The following is a 20,294-nucleotide window of genomic DNA, read 5'->3' as shown; positions in this document are numbered from 1 at the left end:
AGATGAGGTAACTGAGGCACAGAGAAGTGAAGTGACTTGCCCGAAGTCACACAGCTGACAATTGGCGGAGCTGGGATTTGAACCCATGAACTCTGACTCCAAAGCCCATGCTCTTTTCCACTGAGCCACACTGCTTCACGTTCATTCCATCGTATTTATTGAGCGCTTACTGTGTGCAGAGCACTGGACTAAGCGCTTGGGAAGTCCAAGTTGGCAACATCTAGAGACGGTCCCTACCCAACAGCGGGCTCACAGTCTAGAAGGGGGAGACAGACAACAAAACAAAACATATTCACAAAATAAATAGAATAAATATGTACAAGTCAAATAGAGTAATAAATACATACCAACATATATACAGGTGCTGTGGGGAGGGGGAGGAGGGGGAGAGGAAGGAGGGGGCTCAGTCTGGGAAGGCCTCCTGGAGGAGGTGAGTCACAGAGACTCCCTACCCAACAACAGGTTCACAGTCTAGAAGCTCAATAAATACGATTTTAGGGGAGTCTAGAAGGGGAGTCGGGCCCCTCCTCACAGGCTGCCCCTCACACTTCTCTTCTTTGACATAGGACAGACTAACAATAAAAGTACTATATGTTGCCAACTTGTACTTCCCAAGCACTTAGTACAGTGCTCTGCACACAGTAAGCGCTCAATAAATACGATTGATTGATTGATTGAGTCTAGAAGGGGAGTCGGGCCCCTCCTCACAGGCTGCCCCTCACCCTTCTCTTCTTTGACATAGGACAGACTAACAATAAAAGTACTATATGTTGCCAACTTGTACTTCCCAAGCGCTTAGTACAGTGCTCTGCACACAGTAAGCGCTCAATAAATACGATTGATTGATTGATAATAGTAATAATAATGATGATGGTATCTGTTAAGCGCATACTATGTGCCAAGCACTCTTCTAAGCGCTGGGGTAGATACAAGGTGATCAGGTTCTACGTGTCCAGCACTGCTCTAGGCACGGAGGTAGATACAAGTTCATTCACTCATTCATTCATTCAATCGTATTGATTGCGCGTTTACTGTGTGCAGAGCACTGTACTAAGCGCTTGAGAAGTGCAAGTCCAGCACTTAGAACAGTGCTTTGCACATAGTAAGCGCTTAACAAATGCCATCATTATTATTATCACTATTGTTAGTCGGCAACATCGAGAGACGGTCCCTACCCAATAACGGGCTCACGGTCTAGTATCTGTTAAGTGCTATGTAAGAGAAGCAGCGTTGCGCAGTGGAAAGAGCCCGGGCTTTGGAGTCAGAGGTCATGGGTTCGAATCCCGGCTCTGCCACGCCTGCCGTGTGACCTTGGGCAAGTCACTTCACTTCTCTGAGCCTCAGTTCCCTCATCTGTAAAACGGGGATTAAGACTGTGAGCCCCATGTGGGACAACCTGATCACCTAGTATCCCCCCCAGCGCTTAGAACAGTGCTTTGCACAGAGTAAGCGCTTAACAAATGCCTTCATTATTATTATTATTATTATTATTATTATTATTAGAAGGGGGAGACAGACAACAAAACACGTAGACAGGTGTCAAAACGGACCGGATACAGTCTCTGTCCTACATGGAGCTCACAGTCTAGACTGTAAGCTTGTTGTGGGCAAGGGCATATGTGTTTACAAATTCTATCGTACTCCCCCGAGCGCTCAATAAATACCACTGATGGACTGGGGGACGATGAGAAGCAGCGAGGCCTGGTGGAAAAAGCACGGGCCTGCAAGTCGGAAGGATGTGGATTCTTTCCCCGGCTTTGCCGCTTGTCTGCCGTGTGACCTTGGGTAAGTCACTTCACTTCTCTGGGCCTCAGTTACTGCATCTGTAAAATAGGGATTAATGATAATAATAATAATAATACTGATGGCATTTGTTAAGCTCTTACTATGTGCAAAGCACTGTTCTAAGCACTGGGGAGGATATAAGGTGATCAGGTTGTCCCACGTGGGACTCACAGTCTTAATCCCTATTTTACAGATGAGGTAACTGAGGCACAGAGAAGTTAAGTGATTTGCCCAGAGTCGCACAGCCGACAGTTGGAGGAGCTGGGATTCGAACCCATGACCTCTGACTCCCAAGCCTGTGCTTTTTCCACTGAGCACACTGCTTCTCTAAGACTGTAAAACCCAGGTGGGGCATGGATAGTGTCCAACCTAATCAACTTGCACCTACCCCAGCGCTTAGTAGAGTGCCTGGGACATAGTAAGCCCTGAACGAATACCTTAAAAACAAACAAAACACTGGTATATTCTCTTCTTCCAAGAGTTTACTACAGTGTCCTGCACACAGTAAGCATTCAATAAATGCGATTGATTGATTGATTGATTGGTAGTGATTGTGCCTGATTTCCCTGGCTAGCCCGATTCAATGTGTTAGAGCGTGTTGTATTCATTCATTCATTCAATCGTATTTATTGAGCGCTTACTGTGTGCAGAGCGCTGTACTAAGCGCTTGGGAAGTCCAAGTTGGCAACATCTAGAGACGGCCCTTACGCAACAGTGGGCTCACAGTCTAGAAGGGGGAGACAGAGAACACAACATATTAACAAAATAAAATAAGTAGAATAAATGTGCACAAATAAAATAAATAAATAAAATAAATAATAAATAAAATAAATAGAATGTGCACCAATAAAATAAATAAATAAAATAAATAACAAATAAAATAAATAAATAATAAAAAATAAAAATAGTAAAATACTCTCCCAAGCTCTTAGTACAGTGCCCCCCACACGGTAAGCACTCAGAAAATACAACTGATTGAACAGACATGATAGACACGATCTCTGTCCACATGGAGCTTATAGCCTAAACCACGGTGACAGAATAAGCATCCACAACGCCCAGAGAGAGCAATGAACTGGGATATTATGAGGAAGCTATTTCAGACTCCATCCCTGCCCTCAAGAAGCTTACAATTCAAAAGAAAGAAAATACACTTCGGGACCCCCTCTCCCTTCCGTCTTCTCCAACCTGTTCCCCATCCCGTGTGTCCGTCCACTTGTCTCTCTCTTCTGGGGGACAGGTGAGAGGAGGGAGGGAAATCAATCAATCAATCAATCGTATTTATTGAGCGCTTACTGTGTGCAGAACACTGTACTAAGCGCTTGGGAAGTACAAGTTGGCAACATATAGAGACGGTCCCTACCCAACAGCGAGCTCACAGTCTAGAAGGGGGAGACGGAGAACAAAACCAAACATATTAACAAAATAAAATAAATAGAATAGATATGTACGAGTAAAATAAATACAGTAATAAATATGTACAATCATATATACATATATACAGGTGCTGCAGGGAAGGGAAGGAGGCAAGACGGGGTGGGGGTGGGGGGCGGGCGGAGGGGAAAGTTTGACCTCCAGGCCTCCTTGGTTCCAGGAGCTCCAGGAGGATGTAGATTGTGTTATTTTGTTATTTTCAGCATGGACTGGTCCATGCATTTATTCAGTCCTCTTTATTCATTCATTCATTCAATCGTATTTATTGAGCACTTCTGTGTGCAGAGCACTGTACTAAGCGCTTGGGAAGTACAAGTTGGCCACTTATAGAGACGGCCCCTACCCAACAGTGGGCTCACAGTCTAGAAGGGGGAGGCAGACAACAAAACAAAACAACAAAATCATTTTAACAAAATAAAATAAATAGAATAAATATGTACAAATAAATAGAGTAAAGGACTTACTGTGTGCAGAGCACTGCACTAAGCTCTTGGGAGCATACAACAATAAACAGGCACATTCCCTGCCCACAACGAGCTGACAGTATAGGGAGGGGAGACAGACATTAATATAAACTATAGATATGGACGTAAGTGCTCTAGGGTTGGGAGGGGGGGAAAAACAAAGGGATCAAGTCATCATCATCATCATCATCATCATCATCAATCGTATTTACTGAGCGCTTACTGTGTGCAGAGCACTGTACTAAGCACTTGGGAAGTACAAGTTGGTAACATATAGAGACAGTCCCTACCCAGCAGTGGGTTCACAGTCTAAAAGGGGGAAGACAGAGAACAAAACCAAACATACTAACAAAATAAAATAAATAGAATAGATATGTACAAGTAAAATAAATAGAGTAATAAATATGTACAAACATATATACATATATACAGGAAAGTCGGGGTGATGCAGGAAAGAGTGGGAGGAGGAAAGGGGGCGCTTAGTCAGGGAAGGCCTCTCCGAGATGTGCCTTCAATAAGGCTTTGAAGGGTGGGAGGGGAATCATCTATCGGATTTGAGGAGGGAGGGCGTTCCAGGAAAGAGGGAGGACACGAGCCAGGGGTCGGCGGCGAGAAAGACGAGATCGGGGCACAGCGAGAAGGTTGGCAGGAGAGGAGGGAATTGTGCGGGCCGGATTGTAGTGGGGAGGGTAGCGGAGTGACGTAGGAGAAGGCAAGGGTTTTAAAGTCAATGGTGAGTTTACCCCCTTCCCCCCACACCACACACACAAATGGACAGCTTCACCCAGTGAGTTGTTGAAAAATACTAACTTTATTTCTTAGTTTTGAAAAACAAAACTCCTTATCGGTATTCACGAAGCTTCCAAAGAAAAAATACATTCTGCTTTTGCCACCTTTCACAGCACTTGGCGTGCTACACTGTCCTTGCAATACAGTACGGTCCAAGTTGGCTGATCACACACCGACTACGATTAAGATTGTCACCTCGATTACGATAAAACACGGAGTACATATAAATAAATACATCATCGTACTGCGTTTTGAAGGACACCGAGAACACTACACGTGACAGGACCGGAGAGGAAACGGGTCATTCGAAGAGAATACAAGACCACAAACAGAGTCGGGGCAATCCGGGTCTACTCTTTATCTATGAAGGAAACTCCCGGAGCGGACGGGTCACGGACGGACGTCGGGATTTGGGCAAACGTCTGAGGGGATTCTCCTGTAATGATCACCGTTAGTACAAGGGTGCCCCGATCACCCTAAGACGGTCACTTCTGGCCATAAAGCGTTAGTAAGAGCGGTACAGAAACCAGCCGCCGGTTCTTCAGCTGTCCTTATCCGCCCTCGGTCTCCCGCCTCCGGCTTCTTCCCGACACGAGGCTCGGGGCCAAATGGAGGGAGCTGCTGGGGAAAAACTCACCCACCGTCTGCCCGCGTGGCTCTTCCTTTCTCCCTGCGGAAGATTGTTCACGGAGGAAGACACGGGTCAGCCGGCCGTGCATTTCTTCAGGAGTCTGGGGAAATGTCTCCAGGGTGGTCCAAGGGTTAGGAGGGCTGCTTGCCTGCCTGACGACCCCACGTTTTTAACCCGGGTGAAGAAACGCCACCTTGGCACAACTTAGGCTTTCCCGATCCCCGCTGACAACTTCCAAGATGCATGTGCTGCTTTCCTAATGATTCCCGGGTGTGTGGCAGCCGAGCACAACAGCACGAATTCTTCTAAGCACAAGTTTTTTGTGGGTTTTTTTTTTTAATGTTCTGAGTCACGGGTTTCTAGAAAACTGAGGGCACAGGTCAGTTTCGTCCCAAATCCACAGGAAAAATCCCCCCCCGCAAAAATAGATCTCAAACCGGGAGGTGTTGGGACGGCAAATTCCATGCTTCTCCAAAGGGCTTTGACAGAGCCATGATCTGAATGTTAAGGGGAAGCCTAAATAAAAATAATAATAATAATAATAATAATGATGGCATTTGTTAAGTGCATCCTACGTGCAAAGCACTGTTGTAAGCGCTGGGGAGGTTACAAGGTGATCAGGTTGTCCCACAGGGGGCTCACAGTCTTAAAACCCATTTTACAGATGAGGTAACTGAGGCCCAGAGAAGTTGTTACTTGCCCAAAGTCACACAGCTGACAACTGGCAGAGGCGGGGTTTGAACCCAAGACCTCCGACTCCAAAGCCCAGGCTCTTTCCACTGAGCCACGCTAAATCCCAAAACACATCCTTTATTTTAAATCATCTGTTGTCATCGCCCATGACAACCTTAGGCCCCGAGCCTAACCAAGGGCCCGAGAAAAGGTGGGGCGGTCAAGGGGAAGGAAAGTTCAAATAAACGTTCCGATCAATTGTACGATGTACGTGGAATGGTGGACTCTAGAGAAAGTCTACAGGGATTGGGTGGGTCTCATAAAAACCTAGAAAAGGCAGAGTTTGATAATCAATCAATTGTATTTATTGAGCGCTTACTGTGTGCAGAGCACTGTACTAAGCGCTTGGGAAGTACAAGTTGGCAACATATAGAGACGGTCCCTACCCAACAGTGGGCTCACAGTCTAGAAGGGGGAGACAGGAGCAGACAGTCGTGGATTTCTCCACTGCGGCGGAAAATTCGTGACTTCAATCGATCCATTGCTCAATGGTATTTATTGAGCGCTTACTGTGTGCAGAGCACTGAACTAAGCGCTTGGGAGAAGACAATACAAGAGTTGGTAGACACATTCCCTGCCCACAACGAGCTTACAGTCTAGAGAGGGGATAGAAAAGGGATTCAAACTCACAGAGCTCAGAGGGGAGGCCAAGTTAAAAACCTGGACCAGTGCATTGAGCTACTAAAGGACTTCCTCTTTCCTGACAAAGCCCCAGCCTGGCCTAGACTTCAACCCTCGGCAGGCACAGTGGTGGGACGCTGCCGTCTTCAGCCTGTCTTTCAGTCGGTCTGCACGCGGTACGTACTCCAAAAATACCACTGATTGATCGAAGAGGATCACCACGGGTCACGGCTTTAACGTATCAGAGGGAGGTTTCGTGGTCCTGCCGACCGGAGAGGTTCTTTGATGATTTGGAGATCTCTTTCGGCTTCCCTACATCCAGGTTTTCTCTGGGCACACAGCGCCTACCTCGCCTCCGCACCCCATCATGGCCACGATCCCCACGCCCTGCCGAATTTACCAGATTCACCTTCTCCTCTTCTTTTCCTTACAGTATTTGTGAAGTGTGCCAGGAACTAAGCACTGGGAGTAGAAGCAAGCTAATCAGGTTGGACACGGTCCGTGTCCCAGTTCATTCATTCAGTCGTATTTATCGAGCGCTTACCGTGTGCCGTCTTCATCCCCATTTTACAGAGGAGGTGACCGAGGCCCGGAGAAGTGATGTGACTATCAGGAGCCGGCATTAGAACCCAGGTCCTTCCGACTCCCAGGGCCCTATCCATTAGGCCACGCTGCTTCTCGCTGCTCTGCGTTGACCGTGGGAATGAAAGCCGAATGCACGCTGAGAACCGGGGTCACTTGAGCTCCTCCATTTCCCACCCCCACAGTGGAGTCAACTCTGGGCTGGGCTGGAGAAAGAGATTAGAGGATGGGGTCGGCTACTGCCTCTACTCCAACCACAAGTCCAGCCACGAGCTTTTCTGCTTTCCGGAGTGGATTTTGGGGCGCTCTGGGGTAGACCTGAACCTGCTCCTTACACAAACGTGTAATTGAGGCAGAGACAGCTCCTGAAAACCCATCTGCTCCCAGAGGCAGCCTGTGTGAGATGCTAAAGGCTTATCTTTGGGAGATGCGCATCTTCCATTGCTTAGGTCCAACTGGTGTGATTCAGACTTCCGAGTGGTACGGGTTAAGCCAGGAGACCGTCGGGATGTCGCTGGGAACGAGGGAATGTAGACCACCTTCTCCGGGAAGGCGAAGCCATCAAGCCAGCCATCTTTCCCATCTCTTGCCTCTCGCTAAGGGGGATGGCGAGAGGGCAGATCTCTCTGGAGCCGTGCCGGTGACCTAAGCAGGTCATGCAGGGATTCAACGATGAAATCCGCCCTTCGCAATCAAAAACGTAAGGAGCGGTGGGTCTCGCCCATACACGACGGATGATTATTCTTCCGCCCTCATCCTTGTTCAGGGGAACAAACTTCCCCCGCTGCTAGTCTGGGGCATCTCTTTTGGCCCTCGTTTTTCTAAGGTTCTTGCTCACCCTGGTACTCAGAGCTGAATAAAAGTGCTCATTCTCCAGCTTCCAGAAATGTGATTTCCAAGAAAGGAAAAGGCGCACAAGTTGGAAATAAAGGAAAAAGGCCAAAGCGGAGGAGACTTCCCTTTCAACCCCGAATGCACAGCGACCAGAAACTAGGACTAGTAATGGTATTTACTAAGCGCCTACTAAGGGCCGAGCGGGGGCGGGGAGTGGGGACCCACAGGTGAAAGTGAGAAAAGTGGGGGGGCTTCCTCACTAACCGTGACTTTTGTTCTCCTCGTGTTCACCCTGTAGACAGCTCACACCGGAACGGATGCGGCAACGTGACATATTCAAAAAGGCGTGGCCGACTTGATAATTTGATAATAGATATTTGATAGAAGAGCTTCAGTTTAGAAATTTTGCAACTTGTTCAATTTATTTTCCAAAAAGGGAGATAAATTGAGCAGTTAACCCAGCAGGAAATCTTAAATGGATTTTCTGACGTTTGTAAAGACTTTACGGTTTACGGATGGCCCTTTCTGTAACTGGGTTAAGGGCTGAGGAGGGGAAGGTAAGGGGGCCCGCACAGGGAAGCCGTAGGGGAGGGTGGTGATAAAGAGGAATATTAGGGTGGAAAAACCAAGGCCAACAAATACAATTCGGCCTGGGTTTTGATAATTTAGACAGTAATGCTGAATTGAAGCTTGCTTTAAAGGAAATTCAATAGCTTCCAAACCACATTCAAAACTCACTCTGCTTCCTGACTGCACGACTCCAGTCTGGAACTCCAAGCTGGGGCCCGGAGAAGATCGATACCCGGCCCCATGTTGAACTCAGTTCCCCAGAAGTGAATTCATTAGGTAGCCACATGGCCAAACGCTGATTGCAACTAACTAAATTGCCTTTATAAATCTTAGCTTTTAATGGAATTCACAACCAGTACCACGGGAGAGTCAGGACAGATTCCAGACGCAGATTTAGGGGCCAGAAGCAGTTCAAAACAGCTCTCCCCATCATTCACGGACCGGGGACAGATTTTAAAAAGGACATTTACCCATGCCACAAATGGGCACAAGCGTGGCTAACCCAGACCGCCCGGTATGCACACGCGTGGAAATCGGTGAGGGGAACCCTTCAAAAGGTGTGTCTTGTAGCTCAGAAATACCAAGTGTGTCACCCCCAACTTGGGAAGTGAAGAACGGCAACGTGTTTTATGAAAACTCCACGTCGCGACGCCCGTCCCCAGTTAATCCCCAGAGAATGGAACAAACCCAACCGCCCCATCCTCCTTTGCCAACATTCGGACCCATGGGAGGACAATCACATCGGAGTATACGAATTCTCACCTTCCAACAAAGCAAGCTGAGAACGACTAAGTGGGCAAGAAGCCAATGACTCTGGAAATCAATCTACCGCTACAGGGACTCATCGGACGCAGAGGAGCAACAGAACTGAACGGACGCACGGAACACAGACCAGCTTAAGAACCAAGTGGACGGTACAACATCGGTGCGGGAGGGGGAGGATGGACAGCTCATGGCTGAAGGCGGGAAGCCACTCGACAGCGCTGAAGGAAGTTGGCGTACACTGAAGCCGTTCGATCCCGTAGTCCATCGTGCCGCCCGGGAGGACCGTCCCGCTCTGTCAGAGCGGCCTCCGCCTCTCGGAGAACCGGGCTTGGGGGAGGCAAGAGCGCTCGCGTATGGCCCAACAGAACCGCCCAAGAGTTCCCCGCGCTCTTCCCTTTGCTCCTTCTGGTGAGGATTTTCGGGACTGGAGCTGCCCCAGGCACATAAATCTGGGCTATCTTTTCATCATCAGTGAATTTGGCATTTCTTCTGAAGGAAGGTGGGGGGCGGGGGGGCAAAAAAATACTCGGGAAGATGGGTCAAGTAATTTTCCTCTAATCACCCCAGATGTGAGATTTCTAACCATGCAGAAATCTTGGTACATACCCAAAGGACGTTAATATTCGATCGATAAATGAATTAGGAGCTACCGGATCAGCACACGCCCACGTAGGATTGTTAAACTATAGGCTATTTTTGAACCTATAAAAATGACCCTGGACCGAGCTAATACCATTTTAGGTCTGGATACCTCACAGCAGCTGGTAGCAGGGAAAAACAAACGTTCTCGGATGACAGAAAGCCAGCTCCCCAGTTTGCCGCTATCTGAAACCTGCCAGGGTTGCTACGTTTTGGGGCTGATCCTCGAAATTAAAGTGCAGATTAGAATACCGGCATCTAAAACTCTGAACGTGAAATAGACAATTACGCGTAACATCTGCTGCTACTATAGAATATAGAGCTAATGTAGGCAACCCTCAGAATAGTACAGGACGGATGAAAATATGCATCGTGTTGCAATCACCCTTCTCCTAGTCTTACCTACATCGTCGGGGGCGATGCAGGAAGCAGTAAGGGGGATAATCTACTCTCCGTTACCGAGACCCCGGGCGGCAGTGCCTGGCTGCCCGGTCCCTTACAGCGTACAATCGAAAGTCGGGGATTCGTTTAGTATCGTAGAAGGTGGCTCGGGGCGCCTCGTCTGGGTGATTTTCTGTTTGGGGTTCTTCATTTCCTCCTCCTCTTCGGTTTCACTTTCGCAGACGTGGACGACCACACTCGGTGTCGACTCGGTGCCCGCGTGAAGCTCATACTTCTCTCCTAAGGGAGGAGAAGAAAATAAATAACGGGCAACAGAGCGGCCGCCTCTTCTTCCCTCCCTTTAGACTGTGTCGATGACGTGTCGCCCCGGGCTTCTGCTCTGCTCCCGTAGGACAACTCTGGCCCTGCCTGGGTTGGGCAAGCGGGCAAGTATTACCCGTTCCTCAGTGGGATCTGGTGGTTCTGGTTTGGCGGGCGCTGCTTTCCCCCACGTTTCCACTCCTTTCCCTTGATGCCTTATGATGTCAGGTCTGAAAAAGGGGAGCGCCGGGGCAAACAACGACCCCGATCAAGCCTCTCTATCTACTCTGCCGCAGTGGGGACCACCCAGCCTCGCTGTCTGGGTCTGGCATCGGCCCAGAGGCCATCTCACCCACCTGGTCTGTATGGCTGAAAGCTCCAGCCTTGGGCCAACTGGCACAGGCCTCCTGGGGCGGTCCCAGTTCTCTGGGTTTAACGCCACTTCACAGTCTCCAGTGGCACTTCCCTGGTGCCCGAGGGAAAGATGTGAATTCTTCTATGCCCCCTCAGGGGCCTTGCGCTAAAGCGATATCCGATACGGGCTTCCATGGCCACCCTCCCTGCCGGGCAGATCTCCTATGCCACCGCTGTCATAGGACGACGGCGGTCCCGGGTGCAAACCCTAGCCACCTAGATGCCCTTAAACCAACTCTTATCCTGTCCTAGTTTTACACACCAGTAGCGTTTCCCTGGATTTGGGGGAAAATGAGGGGCACAATTTGGAGGAAGTTATCTAGAGATTAGAGGAGGGTGGTTTAGGGAGCCAATCAATTGCATTTACTGAGCGCTTACTGTGAACCGAGCACAGAGACTCTCTGTTCTGCTACCAATCTCTCTCCCCATGTCGCAGGACTTTGGCTTCTCCCTCAGTCAACTGAATTCTACAGCTGGCCGACCTCAGGGGAGGAGTTCTCAGATCGACCCGTGGATCCCTGCAGGGTCTGGGGAAACCTGAGGTGACCCCAGGCGCTGGAGGAAAACCAGCCGAACGATCCGCAGGGTAACGTCCTTACCGGGGCCCAATTTAGACACGGCGCAGAGTAAGTCGTAGTTTATAACGGGCATCGCATCCTCGCTCTGCTTCCATCCGACAGGAGGAGATGCTGGGGGGGATATCAGGAACTGCTTGACAGGCTGAGGGGGCAGTAGGTAAGATTTGTCTCCAGTTTCATTAGACATTTGAACCTGAGGAGGAACAATTCATTCGCTCATTCATTTGTATTTAAGGAGCACTGAGTGCGTGCAGAGCACTGTACAAAGCACTTGGGCGCGTACGATGCAACAATGAACAGACACATTCCCTACCCACAACGAGCTTACAGCCTGGGGTGGGGGAGACAGACATCAATACAAATAAATAAATGACAGATATGTACAAAAGTGCTGTAGGGCTTGGAGGGGAGAAGAACAAAGGGAGCAAGTCAGGCGATACAGAAGGGATTGGGAGAAGAGGAAAGGGGTGGAAAGCTTAATTTGGGAAGGTCTCTTGGAGGAGATATGCCTTCAATAAGGCTTTGAAGGTGGGGAGAGTACTTGTGTGTCGGATTTGGGGAGGGAGGGCATTCCACGCCAGACCCACACTCTTTGGTAAACCAAACTTTTCCTCTATTTTTCCTCACACTGACCATTCCCAGTCCCTTTCCTGCTTCCTCTGGTGAGCTGGAAACCCCAGGCAGAAGAGAAGAAGCACGGCCTAGTGAAAACAGCACAGGCTTGGGAGTAAAAAGACCTGGGTTCTAATCCCGGCTCCGCCAGTTGCTTGCTGTGTGATCTTGGGCAAATCACCTCACTTCTCTGGGCCTCATTTCCCTCATTCATTCATTCAATCGTATTTATTGAGTGCTTACTGTGTGCACAGCACTGTACTAAGTGCTTGGGAAGTACAAGCTGGCAACAAATAGAGATGGTCCCTACCCAACAACAGGCTCACAGTCTAGAAGGAATCCCCATCTGTAAGATGGGGATTAGGACTGTGAGCCTTTTGTGGGACAGGGACAGTGTCCAACCCGATTATCTTGTACTTACCTCAGCACTTAGTACAGTGCCTGCCACAGAGTAAGTGCTTAATTATTATTTCTCTTTAGGCCTCAATTAACCCATCTGTAAAATGGGGATTAGGACTGTGAGCCCCTTGTGGGACATGGACTGTGTCCAACCTGATGAACTTGTATCTACTCCAGCACTTAGTATATTGCCTGACATACAGAAGGCACTCAACAAGTACCATTAGAAAAAAGGAGGTAGGGGAGAGCAGCAGATCTTATTTGTTGGTACGAGTTAAAAACACCTCTTTCAGGAATTAACCAACGCCTACTACTGAAAATCCTGTCTCTGGAGCATATGTCAGCTTGAGGCAGTCTGATGACGCAAACCTTGATGGCTCAAGGAGTCCACTGCACTGGGTTTTACAGAAAGGCAATTGAGCCGGCCAACAATGAATGGAAGAACACAACTGGCATGCCGGGCTACGCCAACTGCCCAGGATCTAGTTGTTGACAGTAGCGATGTCAGATCCATGCGAAGCGGCATGGCCTAGCGGAGAGCGCACGGGTCTGGGAGTGAGAAGGTCATGGTTTCTAATCCCTGCTCCGCCACTTGTCCGCCAATTGGGCAAGTCACTTCACTTCTCTGGGCCTCAGTTTTTTCGACTGTAAAACGGAGATTAAATCCTCCTCCCTCCTACTTAGACGATGAGCCTCAAGTGGGACAGGGACCGTGTCCAACCTAATTAACTTGAATCTAGACTGTAAGCTCGTTATGGGCAGGGAACGTATCTGCTAATTCTGGTGTACTGTACTCTCCCGAGCGCTCAGTACAGTGCTCTGCACACAATAAGCGTTCAATAAATACGAGTGACTGACAGTAAATACCGGTGACTGAGTGACCTACCCCACAGCTTAGAACATAGTAAGTGGCCAAAACCACAATAATAATAATAATGACAATAGCAATAAAACAAAGGAAAGAGAAATCAAATATCTCTTTTCAGCTAATACAGGAATTTAGAAATAAGTTCCACTTACGACTTATTTGTTAAAAATAAGGACTACCCACGTTGCCAATCCTGGACTGTACGTGGAGCTTACCAGTTTTTCTCAGCTTCAATACGACACAGGGACCAGAAATGCTAAAGGGTGCCCTTTGGGCCGTGAAATACCTGAGCAAAGTACAGCTTCAGCTTTTTGCCATTGAAATCCGTTTCATGGAGCTCTATTCGGGCTCTTGCTGCTGCTTCCGGCTTACTGAAGTTTATCCTGACTCTTCGAAAGCTTTTAAACAACTGAAATGTAACTTGGTCGTCATAGACGGTGAAAAGTGCTTCAAATCTCTCCTAAAGGGACAGAGGAGGAAAAAAAAAAACAGATTTTCAGTGAAAGGAATTTTAAGCAGTTTAATTTTGTTGCCGGGACACTTTTGTGCTAAAGTTTCATTAGCTTGAATCTATCCCGGCACTTAGTACAGTGCCTGGCACAGAGTAAGAGCTTAAATACAAAAAATAATAATATTCTTCTCGAATAGTGCAAGGTCTCCACTCCATTACTGAAAAGTCATTGGTCGTCACAAAACCGCATCCTACTCTGGTTACGGTAAGTAGTACAATGCTAAAATTTAGGCTGGCTTATCGATTTTGTCAGGAGCTCCAGGCCAGAGGAAGGTCATGAGCAAGAAATCGGCAGGGAGACAGAAGAGGTCTCCCCAACTAGACGGTAGCTCGTTGTAGGCAGGAAACACATCTACCAACTCTGTTGTATTGAACTGTTCCAAGTACTCAGTAGAGTACTCTGCATTCAGTAAGCAGTCAATAGATATCACTGATTGACTGAGATTCCCTCCTTGCTAAAAATTCAAAATTCCTCCTCTCATCCGCCCATCTCTCCAGGTGCGACCCTGAGAGGGGAATTCCCAACTTGCTTGTGATAAAAAAAGTCTCCCAATTTGGAATAATGTGTCAGTTTATTGTTATTCTGTACTCTCCCAAGGGCTTAGTACAGTGCTCTGCACACCGTAAGTGCTCAATAAATACAGCTAAATGAATGAACCACCAGCTCTCTTTTTCTGGCTCCTGATCAACTCCAAGATCATCAAACTGGTTTTCCTTTCCTTCCTAAGGAAACAGAAGGTGTCTGAGATTAATTTCCACCTTCTCTGGCAGCAGAAAGTCTTGTTCTCCCTTCCCCTCTGTAGATATGTGTGGGGTTGGCTTGTCCCAGTGGTGATCTTCTGTGTTATCCTCACCCTTGATGCTCTTGAAGTTTTTTTTTTTTCCTGAGGAAGGGAGTAAAGGTGGAAATAGAACAGACACGAGCCAGTGCTAGAAACACTCCAATTCCAGAAAGGCGGGTGAGACTCGGGTACAAATGCACCTTATTTCTTAGGAGGGCTTTGCAAGGGAAATAAAGGCAACAGAAAAGTTCTACAGGAGTTGGGAGGAATGGGTGAACCCCCACATCTGCAGATATAGACATGTCTGTTGTGTGACCTTAGACAAGTCACTTAACTTCTCTGTGCCTCAGTTACCTCATCTGTAAAATGGAGATTAAGGCTGTGAGCCCCATGTGGGACACCCTGATTACCCTGTATCGACCCCAGTGCTTAGAACAGTGCTTGGCACATAGTAAGCACTTAAATACTATCATTATTATAATTATTATCTGCATGCTGGGAATCCTCTGCTATAGTGAAATTCCTTATCAGGAAAGGCTGTCAAGAATAGTACTAGCAATAATAATAATAATAATAATAATAATAATGATAATAATGATAATAATAGTATTTATCAAGTACTTACTATGTGCCAAGCACTGTACTACAAGATACAAGATAATCTAGTTGGACATAGCCCCTGTCTCTCATGAGACTCCCAGTCTAAGTGGGAGGGAAGTGCTTAGAACAGTGTTTGGCACTTGGTAAACACAACCAATATCAGAAAAAAAGGAAGGAAACTGTAAGTGATCCACAAAACCAACAGAAACCAATGAAAACGGTGGAAAACAGATCCTAGAGGGAGTGGTTAAAAGAATTGATCTTCATTTGCCTATTAAAGAAAAGGGACACAAAGGGTAATTATGGGGTAGCCACTGGCCAGCCACTCTTCATATCCACTGAAATCTGAAATAGGGTTAAACTAAAGCAGGACAGTTGAGGGTTTTTTGGGCTCGGTTTCTGATCATTTGTTGACTGTCCGGTAAAACACTGGAAAGGGCTCTAAAAGACCAGAGAATCCCTTCATCACACACCTACATGGAACAATCTTAAGAAGTCTCGCCACTCACCTGCCTCAAGGGAGACTAAACCAGCTCTTGAGATCCCTCGGAATTCCAGGACTTGTGTATGTGTGGGCTGGACACACGTTGACCAAATTTTACCCACAAATGACAAGGAAAAATTCAATGGACACCACCAACTGACCTTCCTCCAAAATAACCCGTGGGGAGAAAACCAAAATCACCCCAGTTAAAACATAATCTCGAAATACAAGACTGAAAGTTATAATGGTACTTCTTTGAGCCAAAGGTCACCTATTTCAACAGTGCCTTTGCGTCCTCTCAGACCCGTGCTTCTGAAACGGAAGTTTCACCTGTGTTTACAAATCCTCTGGTCTGGAAGCTCATTGTGGGCAGGGAACCTATCTGCCAACTCTGCTGTAGTGTGTGCTCCCAAGCGCTTAGTACAGTGCTCTGCACACAGCAAGCGCTCAAAAAAAACACCACTGACTGACAGTGGGGAGGGAACCTGCCTGCCTATTCTGTCGCACTGCACTCTCCCAAGCGCTTAGTACGGTGCTCTGCACAAAAAATATCACTGATGACGGTGATCTGATCTTTATTCCGAGCCTTAAAATATCACCTGGAAAGAAGACTAGAGAGGCTGGAGTGTGATTTACTGAATTTGAGTACATTTCTTAGCATCTTTCTCTTCTGGGCTCATTTCCCATGAGAGATCTGGTCTTAGGGATCGCTGATTCCTTGAAATCAAGCTCTTTTGGCCCTCTCTGGAGCGCTTTCTAAATGCTGAACAGGGTGAGAGGTAGCTAGGAAGCATTAGCATTGTTCAGATAAGTACAGTTTGTCCAAGAGCACAGTTCTTCCTCTTTTAAAATCTAATCTGTTGAATTGCTTCCTTCTTTTTACTTCCCTCCCTTTAAGCAATATGTTTTATGGACTAGTTGGACACTAGTTGGAACATTCAACTCTCAAGGACGCAAGTAACGCCACCGATATTCTGCAGGCAGGGTAGCTTATCTGCTCCTGGGAGCTACGCTCCCTATCCATCTTCCTTCCTGAATGACTTCTAGTTCTCTCATGCCAGAAACGTATTTTTCTATTTTTATGGTGGTTGTTAAGCGCTCTGGCTCCGCCACGTCTGCTGTGTGACCATGGGCAAGTCACTTAACTTGTCTGTGCCTCAGTTACCTCATTTGTGAAACGGGGATTAAGATGGTGGAGCCCTTTGTAGGACAGGGACTGTGACCAACCTGATTAGCTTGTATCTACCCCAGCGCCTAGTACAGTGCATGGGACATAGTAAGTGCTTAAATATTGTAAAAAAACCCCACTTTCTACGTGTCAAACCCTGTTCTAAGCACGGTGTAGAGACAAGTGCTCAGTGGAAAAGAGCACGGGCTTTGGAGTCAGAGGTCATGGGTTCAAATTCCGGCTCCACCAACTGTCAGCTGTGTGACTTTGGGCAAGTCACTTAACTTCACTGTGCCTCAGTGACCTCATCTGTAAAATAGGGATGAAGACTGTGAGCCCCCCATGGGACAACCTGATCACCTTGTAATCTCCCCAGCGCTTAGAACAGTGCTTTGCACATAGTAAGTGCTTAATAAATGCCATCATCATTACTATTATTAAGTGAATTAGGTTGGACATAGTCCCGGTTCCGCATGGGGCTCATAGTTTCAGTAGGAGGAAGAACAGGAGAACTGAGGCACAGAGAAGTTGAGTGACTTGCCCAAGGTCACACAGCAAGCATTTGGCAGTCGGGACTAGAATCCCAGGCCCGTATTCTTTCCACTAGGCCACGCTGCTTCTCTACTGTTGTTAGTTGGGGTCAATCAATCATCTTTATTAAGTGTTTGCTGTGTGCAGAACACTGTACAATATAACAGAGTTGGTAGTCACGTTCCCTGACAACAACGAGGTCAGAGTCTAGAAGGGGGAAGACAGGCATTAATATGAACAAATAACTGATGGAGATGCCCGGAGGGGTAAATAAAGGGTGCAAATCAATTACATGGGTGATGCAGAAGGGAGTGGGAGAAGAGGAAATGAGGGCTTTGTCAGGGAAGGCTTCTTGGAGAAGAAGGGCCTTCAATAAGGCTTGGAAGGTGGGGAGAGGGATGTCTGTCCCATGCAGGTGCTGGTAGGGAAACCACACAACTCTGCCTCTGTTTGGTAAATACCATGGGGACTGTACTGAGAAGCAGCGTGGTCTAGCGGACAGACCACCAGCCTGGGAGTAAGAAGGACTGGGTTCTCAACCCAGCTCTGCCACTTGTCAGCTGTGTGATCTCAGCAAGTCACTTAACCTCTCTGTGCCTTAGTTACCTCACTTTGAAAAATGGGGATTAAGACTGTGAGCCCCATGTGGGACTTGCTCGTTCAAGCTCTCATCCTATCCCATCTGGACTACAGTATCAGCCTCCTCTCCGATCTCCCATCCTCTTGTCTCTCCCCACTTCTATCCATACTTCACGCCGCTGCCCAGATTGTCTTTGTCCAGAAACGCTCTGGGCATGTTACTCCCCTCCTCAAAAATCTCCAGTGGCTACCAATCAACCTACGCATCAGGCGGAAACTCCTCACCCTGGGCTTCAAGGCTGTCCATCCATCACCTCGTCCCCTCCTACCTCACCTCCCTTCTCTCCTTGTCCAGCCCAGCCCGCAACCTCCGTTCCTCTGCCACTAATCTTATCGTGCCTCGTTCTTGCCTGTCCCGCCGTCGACCCCCGGCCTGGAATGCCCTCCCTCTGCCCATCCGCCAAGCTAGCTCTCTTCCTCCCTTCAAGGCCCTACTGAGAGCTCACCTCCTCCAGGAGGCCTTCCCACACTGAGCCCCCTCCTCTACCTCTCCATCCCCACTGCCTCACCTCCTTCCCTTCCCCACAGCACCTATATATACACGTATATATGTTTGTACGTATTTATTACTCTATTTATTTATTTTACTTGTACATATCTATTCTATTTATTTTATTTTGTTAATGTTTTGTTCTCTGTCTCCCCCTTCTAGACTGTGAGCCCACTGTCGGGAAGGGACCGTCTCTATATGTTGCCAACTTGTACTTCCCAAGCGCTTAGTACAGTGCTCTGCACACAGTAAGTGCTCAATAAATACGATTGATTGATTGACTCACTATGGGCAGGGAATATGTCTGTTGTACTCTCCCAAGCGCTTAGTACAGTGCTCAACTAATACAACTGACTGACATGGACTGCGTCCAGCCGGATTACTCTGTATCTACCTCAGCACTTAGAACAGTACCTGGTACATAGTAAACACTAAACAAATACCATTAAAAAAAAAAAAGAACTGGAAGCTGTGGGCACACAAGTACTAAAAATAAATGGGCACTAGTAGTCCTCTAGGGTCATTAGCCCTTCCCCAACCTGGGCAGTGTTCAGAACCACAGGCAACAACCTCTCTCAGCTGGGGCACTGTTTGCTCCAGGCCAAATTTCACCCTTGGGATCATGCATAAGAAAGAGAACCCACTAAATCCATATGGGTATTTCTACTTTTACTTCTATTTATTCTGATGACTTGACACCTGTCCACATGTTTTGTTTTGTTGTCTGTCTCCCCCTTCTAGACTGTGAGCCCACTGATGGGTAGGGACCATCTCTATATGTTGTCAACTTGTACTTCCCAAGCACTTAGTTCAGTGCTCTGCACGCAGTAAGCGCTCAATAAATATGACTGACTGAATGAATAAATGTATACATTTTGAATAATCCAAGCTAAAATGGACATATTTTGGCTTATAGGACTCCCTTTCATGTCTCAAAAACGTCAATGGGTTTACTTTAACAATTTCAATATTTTACAAGTGCTAAAAGTAACTCAGCAGACAGGTGCCATGGAACGACGGAAAACGGATTTTTGGACTTTGGACTCTTCTACTGAAAAACAACAAACAAACCGAAAAACAAAAAAACCTTATTTGTAATAAACCCTGACATTTTCAAAATATTGAGTTCACCGATGTGTTCCTTCATCATTTCTATTTTTTCTGCTAGAATATAAATTTATCTGAAAAGCCAATATTTTTTTGTGTACAATTAGAATTAAAAATCACCGTACACAGCCTGGCTTTGCCATCTATCCCAGAGTTATTTACTGCAGTAACGTTTCATTTCATTTCCTTTGCGGGATAGATGGAATATCAAATAGCACAGTTACGTGATTAGGTATTCAACATGTGGACCGGTGACTGGAACAATTCCAGATTTAGTCCATAACATCACTGTGGGGACCCTAAATCCACATGCTGAAGTGAACGAACGTAAAGATATGAGTATTCAAAACTGAGTGCTAATTCTGTTGCACTGTACTCTCCCAAGCACTTAGTTCAACTACCTGCTCATAAATTAAGGGCTCAATAAATTAACCGATTGACGGAGCAAACAGTGATTTTGGATGGTACTTTCTAAGCTTCAGGAAATAATTCACGATAATGTGCACACTGTCATTTAAACCAAGTTAAAAAAAATAGGATTCTCTCTCAGTTTTAGTTATTTC

General features: G+C 47.1%; 1 protein-coding gene across 9 annotated transcripts in view; it reads right to left on the bottom strand.

The window, feature by feature from the left end:
• Positions 1 to 7,098: 7,098 nt before the first annotated feature.
• RCAN3 (RCAN family member 3) overlaps positions 7,099 to 20,294 on the bottom strand; it is a 35,153-nt gene continuing 21,957 nt past the window's right edge. For all 9 annotated transcript variants that reach the window (XM_038757910.1, XM_038757912.1, XM_038757914.1 and 6 more), the window contains exons 3-5: positions 13,706 to 13,879; positions 11,562 to 11,733; positions 7,099 to 10,527 (exon numbers count right to left, since the gene is read on the bottom strand). In XM_038757910.1, coding sequence (XP_038613838.1) covers positions 10,343 to 10,527; positions 11,562 to 11,733; positions 13,706 to 13,879 — 531 coding nt within the window. In that variant the 3' untranslated portion in view covers positions 7,099 to 10,342. The remainder of the gene's footprint in view (positions 10,528 to 11,561; positions 11,734 to 13,705; positions 13,880 to 20,294) is intronic.

This window comes from Tachyglossus aculeatus, chromosome 16 (assembly GCF_015852505.1).
Source record: "Tachyglossus aculeatus isolate mTacAcu1 chromosome 16, mTacAcu1.pri, whole genome shotgun sequence".
Taxonomy (NCBI): Eukaryota; Metazoa; Chordata; class Mammalia; order Monotremata; family Tachyglossidae; genus Tachyglossus; species Tachyglossus aculeatus.
This window is presented reverse-complemented; position numbering and strand designations above follow the sequence as displayed.